The sequence below is a fragment of the Nelumbo nucifera genome, chromosome 1, assembly GCF_055504915.1.
Source record: "Nelumbo nucifera cultivar China Antique chromosome 1, China Antique-T2T, whole genome shotgun sequence".
NCBI lineage: Eukaryota > Viridiplantae > Streptophyta > Magnoliopsida > Proteales > Nelumbonaceae > Nelumbo > Nelumbo nucifera.
Window position 1 is genome coordinate 22,685,210 of NC_142649.1, and position 12,991 is coordinate 22,698,200.

A 12,991-nucleotide genomic window follows, 5' to 3' on the forward strand; every position below is an offset into this window, starting at 1 on the left:
AATATGGGGAAAAATTGAAAATGAACAAACCCTTCATGAAAACAAGTTTACATGATTTGATGAGATGTCTTTGTTCATGGGCCAAGAGCTTCAAAAATGATTTGATGGGAAGTCAAACCCAACATAGAGCCAAAATGAAGTTCCTTTGGTAACGGAAACACTTGCCCCAAATCAATGTTCTTTTCAAGAGACACATTCTTTTGATATCAAAACACGGTTCCCTATCTCACAAAGGGATCCTTACTCCAAAAGCCCAAGAATCTAAAATGCTGGACCTGAATTATTTAGAACCCAAACACCTAACAAGGAACTTTCTTTGGAGAACCTCTTATGGAGGACTTAAGTCTCACTTAAAAAATACCCCCAAATCATAAATGTACTAGGACCCTTTTCCTTGTACCACAAGAAAAGCCCCCAAAGAATAATAGTATTATCTTTCTAGTGGGAACTGCCCAAAAGAGACTTAATTGCTTTGAGATTCAATGCATAAATCCTAACATGCATATGTACATTCATATATATGCACAAAAGGAATGTGGTTTTACATAAGAAAATGTATAAATGGATTAATAATCTTATAAGAAGGCGTATAAAGCATTAATACCTTGAATAAACTAACTGCACTTCTAAACACTCTTTGAGACTATTAGAAAGCTATTAATGTGAAAGAAAACCTTAAATGGGTGTTAAAATTAAATAATTAATTTGAACAGATCAGACACACATAAAGATCGAACACTTAGAAGTGGTCTTTAACTTGGTCTTGTGATGAGATCCCTACTTCTGTTAATGCATGAAATACCATTGATATAGCATATCAACATATGAGCATGCCCCTTTCATTTTAAGGTGTGAGCCTGAAGGGTGAATCTCAGGGTCTTTTCTGTAGGCCTTGCCTCGAGTCCTAAACCTTAGATAAGTTTAAAGTCACTGACCTGATGAAACATAACACAACCAGTGGTGCCCTTCACATATCATATGAGAGATTGAACAATCTTCTGTGTCTTCTTAATAGAATGTACTTGGCTTTCTGAATAGGTATGGCCACATCTAAAAGGATATTTTCCTCCACCTCTACGTTCCTTGTCATCCATAACTGTTACACCATGCAGCCATCCACAACTGTTTTACATTAGGATATCGTGGAAACTTGTCCTTGTAAGCTTAAGGACATCTTTTCAAACTTTGATACAATATTTTATTTCTCTGAAGGTATTCCGTTATTGCTATTTTTGTTCTAAAAGGATCATTACTTGATATTGGTCCTGGCCATCTGTGGTCTTGGGAGGGGTGGCTGTATACAGACCTAATCTTTGGCATTTTATGGCTGCTTTCAGACTTGAACATGTGTTCTCACTCTTGCCAGGCTGTTATTTTACCATTGCACCAAGTATTGGCTCCTTTCTTACTGTCTTTGTTTCAAGCATAAAAAAATGTTATTGGTTTTGCAGATAGAGTATTTGGACCAGCAACAACGACTCGCCATGTTTATGATGTTGCTGCTCAGCATGTTGTAAGTGGTGCCATGCAAGGAATAAATGGTAATCTTTATTTGTTTTGGTTTATCAGGTTCTAGTAAATGAAATTTAAAGTACCATTAAATCATAAATTCATTTTTTATTTATTTTTAGAGGCTTGAGGTATCATGAAAGACCCTGCATGAGTTTCGTGTTATTTGACTACTATGCCATAACATATTCATAAGCGCTGCAATATCATGCTATATTCTCATTTATAAAATTCTTCTGGTTTTCTATTTGACAGTTCAGATGGTATACGTGGTTAGAGAAATTGTTTCTGCGTTCTTGATGCTGTCATACAAAAAGTTTTGTTTTTCTTCAAGATTTATATGCTGATTTTGTTATAAGGAAGATTCATTTAATTGATCCATTACATCAGCAATTTTTTAATGTAGATTCCAGTGCATCTCTTTCTCTCTCATTATTGGTAACTTTAAATTTCATTGATTATGAAATTTAACTATAAACCACTCCAGGCAGCCCAATACCAATAGGTGGTAGTATCACCATTTTATTTTACATTTATAGCCTACAAAGACTTGGTGTTAAGCCTAGCCCCTATTTGTACATTTGTTGCAACTCTCCATGGAGTTGTCAAAGGACTTTAGAATCCTGACCCAATGGCAAACTTTAACCAGATTGTTTTCCATAATCTCTTCTTTATGCCTTGCCTTATTCAAGAATATCTTTCCATTTCTCTCCTTCTACGTAGGCCAAAAGCAGCTTCTCTACCATATCTCCAAAGTGTTCTCCCTCCTTTTCTTGATAGGGCAAAAAAAAGTCTTATATAGTCTTTCCAAAGGGGTGGACCACCTGCAACCAAACAAAGAAAAGATCGTTTTCCCAAATTGAAGTAGCAGATGAGCAAAAGATTGTTGGATGATAAGACAACTCTCCACTTGCCAATGCCAAACAAAGAGAGAATACAAGTGGGGACAACTGCCACTAATCCCTAATTTTATGTGGCACTGGCCAGTACCAAATTTCCTGCATTGGAAATCTTTCACTCTCTTTTCTCTCAACAATAAGAAAGAAAATATACTGATGAAGATAAGTGAGAAAGAGGTCCAAGTGTAACATAGATAGACAATTAAGGTCAACAAAAAGTAAGGGGAAATTATCTAATACTATATGCAACTTTATTGACAATGTTAATACTTCCCCTGACTTTTAGATACCTCCAAGGAACCCTTTGTAGGAGTTGTATGGATTGTAAGATTTATGAATCAAATCCTAGGACTCAAACAAAAATTTTAAGATTTTTGCAGAAAAGGATTCAGACATAAGATTTGAATCGAAACCCTTGGGATTCATGATTCAAATTGTGAATCATATCGTAGGTTGCAAGATTTTAACAACATTATTTAGATAATTAAAAAGATAGATTGAATATACAAACATGACAAACCACCCCTCATGTCATCTGCAAGGACCTTAGTGATAATAAAACTTGTGAAAATGAGGTTTTGGAATGGATTTTGTCTCCATCTGTTGTGTTTGGTTTTTTCTCTTTTCTAAAACCTTTGTGAGATTACATATGAATCTTCTATGTTGTTTTAATTCATCAAAAAAAAAAATCTTCTATGTTGTTTAAGAGAATATTGAACTTCCAAAGAACTTGATTTAACTCAGACTGGGTCACTGGAGTAATGGATACCATGTACTTGTTCTATATTTAGGAGTTAAAGCACTCGATTTATTTTAATCTTAAGTTTTACATTTGTGATTTGTTACAACAAAAATAAGAAAATAAAAGAGAACTTTAAAGTTATATTGGGCTGCTGTTGCTGCCAATGTTCTCTAGCTCTCTTCTGCCTAATGCGTGGTGAAATTTGCTTAGCGTTTTTCTGTAACAGTTTATGGTTTTGCTAATGACAATTTCATTTCTTTGTGTAGGCACAGTATTTGCTTATGGTGTTACTAGCAGTGGAAAGACTCATACAATGCATGTAAGTCCCTTCTCTAGTTATTTGGCTATATCAAGGGCTCTTAAAAATGGAATTCCATGATGGCAATCAACTTTTGGGGAATAAATTCTAGGACATGTGTTTCCAATAAGAAAAATCTCAAACATAATAGAATTCCTTGTTTTTTTTTTTTGTTGTAGAAGTAGAAACAGGAGCAGCTGAACCAGGGCAAACACAAATATGTCATATTCACATTTTAATCAAAATCCATCAACCAAATGACAGTGTTACTTGAAACTCAGAAAGTAACTACTAAATCTAAGAATTAAATATGGTAAATTGTTATGCCAAAACATGCAGGAAGCTTCTTTTTTTCTTTTATTTTTGATAAGTAGGAAACTTCTTTTTTTTCATATGGAAATTGTTTCAAAGAAGAGAAGAACATGACTGATTTAAAAAACATAAGTGCATGTAGGACAAAATTTCTCTGGTGACAGTGGCATTAACAAACACATGCTTTGGTAGTATGGTTTCCTCAAGTATGTCTTTGCTCACAAATCCAATTAAAGTAGGAAAGGTACAAAATTTCTCTAATGCATTATAGGATTTAGGTTCATGATTATGAGTTACGAGTTATGACATATCCCACAATCAGAGCTACAGAATCTCAATTATCAGGTCTACCTCAAAGTTGATTGGGTTACAAGTTAAATCAATCAACCATTCATTTCAAAATTGAGTTGGTGTCTTAATTAATATCAAAATAAAAAAAACCCTGTATAACAGGTTGCTGTACATGGGGAAATACAAGACTATTCACTTTACACTAGGGAATCAGATCATGATTGATTACAAAAAGTGTCTCGTATTAAAAAAATAGTGGTAGTATTCCTTCCTCTAAACAACTTGTGGTTCACTAACTTAACACCTCCCATAATTCTGTTAGTACTTCTGTACTTTATTTATTTTCAAAAATCCTGGTGTTTCTTTCCTTCCACAAGGGCCAAAACATTACTGCATGTATTACTCCAAGCTACTTTCCCATGCTTTCTCAATCCCCTCAAGTACCTACCCTTTAAAAAATCTGCAATTGAGACAGGGAAGCATCCTTAACTGCAAACAATCCTGCCATTTTGTCCATACTCTGTGGGAGAACTTACAATAAACCGAATTAGACAAGCAGTAGATGGCTGACAATCTCCAAGCTTTCTTTACAGAGAGCACACTCTAAATAGACTACCTGCATACCTCTTCTAACCAAATTATCTAAGTCAAAATTGTATCTAAAGCAGACAACCTTACAAAGAAGGCTATCTCAGAAGGCACGGTTGCACACCACTCTTTTTTTGATGAATATTGCACAAAAAGTGCTGAAGTGTTTCTAAAGCAGGTCCATCATTGGAGGCACATCCCAATCATTTATCATTCAAATTTCTCCTGAAGGTGGGGCTTCATACTATAATACCATTCTGCATTTGGTGAAACTCAGCAACAGCTGCCTCCTTATCAACAGCCAGATCAAACTGAGTAGGAAAAGGTCCTTTTGAGGTCTTTCCTCACACCAGCAGTCCTTCCAAACCTGATTTTCTGTCTGTTACTTACTACGTACTTTAAACCTTTACACTAACTGTTGTAGATCACTAGATCTTATCCACTCCCTTCCAAACAGCACAGTCAAAGGGTTGTCTCACCTTACCAGGGCCCCACTCCATATTTCTGCATCCATACTTTAATAATCCTCTTCCAAAGATTGCCCTGTTGATTATTAAACCTCCAAAACTACTTGCCTAATAGAGCAGCATTTTCCCTCCCTCACCCTCCTAATCCCCAAACCTCAATTCCTTTTTAGGTGTAAATACCTTCCTTCAATTCACCAAATGATAATTCCATTTCTCTCTCTTTTTTTTTTTTTCTGATCAATATGATTCCTTTCATCTTTCCACCCCCTCCACAGAAATGTTCTTTCTATTGCATTTGCTATTGATGCCGGAATAGGGAACAGAAACAAGAGATATAATGGAAGAGAGATAGGGCAGCTTTCACCAATGTTAGCTTTGCCCCTTTTGAGAGATATTTAGACTTCCATGTTGCCAGCCTTTTCTCCAGTCTTTCTATTACTGGTTCCCAAATGGATTTATTTGTATATTTGGCATCCTAAGGCAAACACAGATTTCTAGCTGGCAGCTTTCCAACCCTACACCCACAATCTTCAGCCCACATCCTTCACTTCAGATTTATAATTGTTAAGATGGAGACCTGATACTACTTCGAACCATTTCATCATTGCCACCACATTGTCTAGCAGCTCATAACTAGCTTTGCAAAAAATAGTCTCATCTGTGAACTGTAGGAGGGCTACTTCAACTTGGTTAGGGGGGATCCCCCACTTTGAAGCCTTCCACAAAACCTCCAGCCATGGCCCTTTCTATCGTCCTGCTTAGTGCTTCTATTGACACAAATGAATAGATAAGGGGATAGTTGGTCCCTTGTCTAATTACTCTAGAGCTGGTGAAACATGCCACTCCATTCACCAAGACTGAGAAAGAAGGTGTATTCAGACATGCCTTCACTCAGTTCCTCCATTTTGAGCCAAAACTCACTCTTTATGATATAATCCAAAAACTGCTAATTTAGGTGGTTGTAAGCCTTCCCCAAGTCAATTTATTACACAGCATTCTTGCCCTCCCATTACTCAATCTTGAGTGTATCAACTCGTTTGCTGTGAAGACCCCATCCACCATTTGTCTTCCCTCTATACAATTCCTTGAGTTTCAATAGTAATCCTACCCAACACCATTCTCATTCTTACAGCCAGCACCTTTGAGTTTAAGCTCCTTTCCAGGGCTGCTTTATCATGGAAACCTTCAAAAACTTTCATTAAATCATTTTTAACAGTACCCCAACATTTGGTGTATAATTCCATTGTGAAACTATCTGGCCCAGGTGCTTTATCACTCTCCATCCCCATAATAGCCTCTAGCAGCTCTTCCTTGGAGAAGCTTCTATATAGTTCCATCTTTTGCTTATTAGTATGTTCCCAATCTCTGTCATTCAGTTTAGGCCTTTCTTCCACTTTCCTTTATAGGGGTTTGAATAGAACTTCACAATAGTCTCCCTAATGCTCCCTTCATCCTCCAAAATTTCATCATTCATCTAGTATATATCTGCTGAATTAAAAAAAGTATGAAAGAAAAGAGAATTTTCTTGAAGAGAGAAGGAAGAGAGAAGAAGAGGACTTGAGAAAGAAAAGAGACCAGTAATATGGCCGCCCCCTTCACTTAATATTTATATTAGAAATATGAGTACAAAGACTATCATGCCCTTATAGGGCGGCAAAAGATTAAAAAACACATAAAAGACTCAAATAAATAATAAAATTTGGACTCACATAACTGCTGTGGTCCCCACTTCCTATCTAACAATTAACATAAAACAGCTACTCTTAAAACAATACAAAACTGACTAAATCTTCAACAAGTTGGGAGTAAATGTCACACATTTCCAACTTGCGTAGATCATGTTCAAGCTTGTTCTTTGCAACCCCTTTAGTGAGGACATCAGCCAACTGCAACTTTGAAGAGACATAAGGCAAGCAAACTTCTCCGGTTGTTACCCTTTCTCTTATGAAGTGCCTATCAACTTAAATGTGTTTTGTCCTGTCATGCTGAATTGGATTGTGGGCAATATTGATTGCAGCCAAGGTTCAAAAAATCGTTACGTATTGGCTGATCCGTATCGTTCCGGGACCTCTTCGATATGCCCCTACAGTGGGTGTATCGGGGGTTTGACTGGTTTAGGGGGTGGAGGAGCCCTAAACCGGTTTTGAAAAAAAAAAAAAGTAAAAAGAAAAGGTATCGATTCGCCCGATACGCCGGTAGGGGCGTATCGGGCGTATTGATATTTTGAACCTTTTGCAGCCTGATTGTCACAGTATAGCATCATAGGTTCCTCTGCTTTTACCCCAATCTCGCTTAATAGGGATCTAACCCAAAGTAGTTTCGAGACACCATGAGCCATGGATCTATACTCAGCCTCTGCACTTGACCTAGCCACACCTGCTTGTTTTTTACTCTTCAATGAGATCAAGTTTCCACCTACAAAGGTACATACTCCTGATGTAGATCTCCTGTCATCTAAACAACCTGCCAGTCTACATCTTTATAGGATTCTAGCTTCAAATTTTCATGATTTGAGAAAATGGTACCTCTGCAGGGGTGCTTCTTTAGGTATGCAAGTATTCTCTTAATAGTTTCCCAGTGCTGAACCCGAGGTGCATGCATGTATTGACTCACAACACTAATGGCATAGGAAATATCTGGTTGTGTCATACACAAATATAACAATCGGCTCACCATTCTTTGATATATCCCCACATCTTTTACCAACTCACCATCCATAGCATTAATTATATGATTTGAATCAATAGGAGTGTTGGTTGGTTTGGTCTCCAACTTCCCAGTCTCTCGCAGCAAGTCAAGTACATACTTTTTCTGAGAAATGAAGATCCCATGCTTGGATCTTGCAACTTCAATCCCCAAGAAGTATTTGAGCTCACTAAGATCTTTAATCTCAAATTCTTGTTGCAGTGATTTTTTGAGATCATCAATCTCCTCCAGATCATTTCCTGTAATCACTATATCATCCACATACACAATTGGAATTGACACCAGAGCATCTCTCCTCTTCACAAAGAGGGTGCGATCAAACTGGGTTTGAGTGTATCCAAAACGGATAAGTGTCCCTCTGAACCTGTCAAACCAATCCCTAGGTGATTGTTTCAGGCCATACAGAGATTTTCTGAGTTTGCACACCTTTCCTATACCAACATTTTCATAAAAGCCTAATGGAATGTCCATATATACCTCCTCCTGTAAATCACCATTGAGGAAAGCATTTTTGACATCAAGTTGAAACAAGGGCCATGAATAGGTGGCTGCCAGAGATAAAAGGATACGAATTGAACTCATCTTAGTTATCGGTGCAAAGGTTTCCAGATAATCAACACCATAGGTCTAAGTATACCCTTTTGCAACCAACCTTGCCTTGTACCTCTCTATCCTGCCATCGACCCTGTATTTCACAGTGAACACCCATCTACATCCGACTGTCTCCTTTTCTGGAGGAAGATCAACTATTTCCCAAGTTTGGTTTTTAACCAAGGCTTCCATCTCTTCTTGCATGGCTGTTTTCCACTCAGGTTTAGAGAGAGCCTCAGTAACATTCCTGGGTATAAACACAAAATCTAGGGAAGAAAGGAAAGCTCGGTAGGAGGGTGATAAGGCATTGTAGGAGAGATGGTATGAAATGCAATGGGCTGTACACTTTCTCTTCCCTTTGCGAAGTGTAATGGGAAGATCAAGGTCAGTGGGATCAACTGCAAAAATAATGTTAGGTACAATAACATTATCATTAGAAAAAATAACAGGCTCAGGCTCAAGGGGAATACTTGGAACTGTATCTGCTGAATCTGGAGCCTTGGAAGGACTGATGGAGAGTGGTGTGGGTTGAGCATGTGTGGAGTCAACCATCGTCTGATGGCGCTGATATTTCTGTGAGGCTGCCCGTAGTGGCTTAGGTAATGAAACTGATGGAGGTGCAGATGGTAAAACTGGGGGCACAAAGGAAATATGAAGAGGAACAGACTGTGAGTTCTCCTCCCCAAGACTCTCCCCCCGAGGAGAACAACTCGAGAAAAAGGTGGACTCAAAAAAAGTAACATGCATAGTGACAAATCTACTCGACATAGGGTCATAACAACAATACCCCTTTTGGTTCTGAGCATACCCAAGGAAAACACATTTCTTGGCCTTAGAATCCAATTTCTTGCGATGGGGGCCAAGAATGTGAACAAAGGAACCCCATTCGGATAAAGAAGACTAAATGGTGCCTTAAACCCCAAAGTTCGTGAAGGAACATGGTTAATTAAGTGTACGACTATAAGAATTGCATCTCCCCAGAAATGGATAGGAACTGAAGCACACACCATAAGATTTCTTGCCACCTCTACAATGTGTCTATTTTTTCTCTTTGCTACTCCATTTTATTGTGGTGTATATGCACAACTGCTTTGATGAATTATACCATGCTCCAAAAAATATGTGGTCAAATCCTTCTCAAAATACTCTGGCATTATCTGATCTGAAGGCCTTAGTTCTCACTTCAAATTGTGTGAGAACCATTTGGTGGAACTGTGTACCAAGTTAGGAACTTCATCCCAGGATCTCATCAAATATGTCCAAGAATACCGTGTATAATTATCCACAAACAAGAGGAAATAATGGTAACCACCCATAGAAGGAATATGATATGGTCCCCATACATCAATGTGAATAACATAAAAAGCAAAAGCACTTCTTTTATTAATTGGTTTAAAAAAATGTCTATAATGTTTTCCAACTGACAACACTCACACTCCAAGGTAGATAACTGGACAAACTCAAACAGCTTTGGAAAAATAAATTTTAATGAACTAAAAGAAAGATGACCCAACCGATTATGCTAGAGCATAATTTGATTCATTGACTCTGATCCACTACTATTGTTGCTGCTAACATGGTGGCTCTGATGTCTCGGAATCTCATCTAGAAGGTTGACTCCATTCACCTCATGACCACTCCCAATCATCTTCTTTGACTCCAGATCTTGCAAAACACAATTACCAGGAAGAAAGGTCACCGAACAATTCAATTTATTTGTTAAAGAACTAACATAAAGTAGGTTGGTATGAAGTTTAGGGACATGTAGGACAGAGGATAAAGTAATGTCATCGGTCATTCTAACTGTCCCCTTCCCAGCAATGGGAATATGTGAACCATCTGCTGTAGAGACTGTCTCTACTAGAGTACAACTAATAAGAACTGAAAAGGGTAGGTACATTAGTCATGTGCTTAGATGCTCCTAAGTCTATAATTCAGGGAGGTCCCTCCTTACCTAAAGAGGATGCAAAATTTGTAGTTGCATATGAACTACCTGTATGAGCAAAAGAAGTGGTGTAGTTGGCTCCTGCACTCTGTTGTCCATCTGAAAGGCAAGAACTAGTTGTATCTTCTTACTCATAAGCTGTCCAAACCTCTCCAACTCTGTTCTAACTGTTGCTACTGCAATGGATTCCCAATCAGTTTGGGAAAAGGGTGCTGAAGAGTCTCCTGTAGTGGCCACATTTGCATTTCCCTTCTTGTTCTTGATCCGAGTAGGTATGAGATGTGGATGGAGCTTCTAACAAGTGTTTGGTATGCTTAGGCTTCTTATAATAATTACACACCAAGTCCCTTCTTATCCTCCCTCCTAGTTTCACTGCTCCCCCTGTCTCCATTCGACTTAGGTTTGGTTGTAGTAACCATAGTAGACTGTAGGGGTGGCAACGAGTCGAGCTCTTCACGAGCTACTCGAGTTCGGCTCGGTTTCAAGCGAGCTTTGAGCCGAGCTTGAGCCCAATTCACAGGATCGATTAAGAAACGAGCTGAGCTCGAGTCTAATAGAGCTCGGCTCGCGAGCCGGCTTGAATATATATATATATAATAAAAAATTATAGAAAAAAATTATATATAAATTATAGAGAATAATATATATAATAAAAATGTTATAATTCTTAATTTTTTAAATATCAAATAAAAAATATTTTTATATATAATTTTTTATTTTATAAAACATTTTTTCTCAAAATCGAGCTTGATTTAAGCTGAGATCAAACTTACGAGTTTTTGACTCGAGCCAAGCTCGAGCTCAAGCCTTGTAGAACAGTCTCGAGCTGAGCTCAAGCCTTGTACTATTCGGCTCGGCTTGGCTCGACTCTAATCCACCCCTAGCAGACTGGTCAATCCCAGGCTGTCTCAACATGACATTCCTCCTGCTCTCTTCTCCAGAAACAAAGGCATAGGCTTGAGAGAGTGTCACACTCTCCCTAGAAAGGATATGCTGCCTAGCAATGTCGAATTTAGGGTTCAGTCCTGCCAAGAACCCAAAAACCCTATTTTTCTCTACCAGTTTCTGATAAGTTGCTGCATCATTTATACTTTCCCACATCATAGTTTCAAAGTGATCGATCTCCTGCCAAAGGGTTTTCAACATGGCGAAATAAATGGCAAGAGGTTTATCTCCCTGTTTTATAGTAATCACCTGATTCCTTAACCGATAGGCTCTGGCTACATTTTGCTTATGAGAATAGGTTTTAGTCACTCCATCTCAAATCTCCTTTGCAGTATTAGCCCATAGAAAATTTTTGCCAATATGAGGTAACATAGAATTACATAGCCAGGACATCACCATGTAATTCTCCTGTACCCATCGAGAAGAATCTATATTAGGTTTCTTCTCCTCCCCAGTGATGTACCCTAATTTTCCACAGGCACCAATGGTTTGGCTGATTGTGCCCATTCTAAATAGTTTGTACCATCAAGCTTTATTGTAGTAATGATTCCAGACCAAAAAATATCACTACTATCTCCAATGCCCAGTCCCATGGTACCGGTGGATTTCAGCTCGGTACTCCAACCTTCCATCTTACTTCAAACAATTTAATAGTAAGAAAGAAATAGGTTGAGAGCCTCCAAGAACAATTCAAAACCACACACAGTAACAAACCCTTCTGCAAGAAGAAAACTCTATCTGGAGAGAAATCTCTCTCCTCCCAACGTCTCCCAACAGAGAGAAGAGTGAATCGGCCACTCCAAGAGGCCTAGAAAACTCCAGAAACCTAACCACCCTCTACAGAAAAAAAAAGAAATCTAACGATATCTGAGTGCCCAAGATCAGATTAAAAACCAAGAGTCCAGCTTTTCTAGGACTCTTCCCTGTATTCCAGTTCTTCTTGATTTTGATGCCAAAATGAAGATCACCTTCCTGATGACTAGATCCCACCAAAAAATCCAAGAACTGGGCAATCTACAGTAGATCGATCAGCCTTTTATTACTTCATGCAGTTGGCCAATCTAGGGCTGCATGAGAATGCTTCAAGAACCCTAGCCGAAGTTCTGATGAATTAAAAAATATATGAAAGAAAAGAGAATTTTCTTGAAGAGAGAAGGAAGAGAGAAGAAGAGGACTTGAGAAAGAAAAGAAGCAATAATATGGCCGCCCCCTTCACTTAATATTTATATTAGAAATATAAGAGGAGTACAAAGACTACTATGCCCTTATAGGGCGGAAAAACATTAAAAAGCACATAAAAGACTCAAATAAATAATAAAATTTGGACTCACATAACTGCTGTGGTCCTCACTTCCTATCTAACAATTAACATAAAACTGCTACTCTTAAAACAACACAAAACTGACTATATCTTCAACACATCTTCAATCTTTTGATAGCGTTTTCCCTCCTTGCACTTACCATTTTGTGGGAGAACTTAGTAACTTTGTCTCCCTTTTGCAACCATAAAACCAGCAACCTCTGCCTCCATTGATCTCCTCTTGATATGCCAATTTGTCAAAATGCTGCTTTGCTTGGGATAAGGGATCTGATTGTTGAAAACTGGGGTCAATCTGGACAGTTATCATCATCATCTATACTTGTCCGTGTTAGTTTTGTCCTCAAAACCTGATGCAGGTAACTTGCTATACTTCAAAT

The 12,991-nt window shown here is 38.1% G+C and overlaps 1 protein-coding gene across 2 annotated transcripts in view; it reads left to right on the plus strand.

Annotated features, from left to right (window-relative positions):
- Positions 1 to 12,991, plus strand: part of LOC104605789 (P-loop containing nucleoside triphosphate hydrolases superfamily protein) — a 49,277-nt gene that overhangs the window by 5,775 nt on the left and 30,511 nt on the right. For both annotated transcript variants that reach the window (XM_010270681.3, XM_088896031.1), the window contains exons 3-4: positions 1,452 to 1,541; positions 3,417 to 3,469. In XM_010270681.3, the coding sequence (XP_010268983.1) occupies positions 1,452 to 1,541; positions 3,417 to 3,469 (143 nt within the window). The remainder of the gene's footprint in view (positions 1 to 1,451; positions 1,542 to 3,416; positions 3,470 to 12,991) is intronic.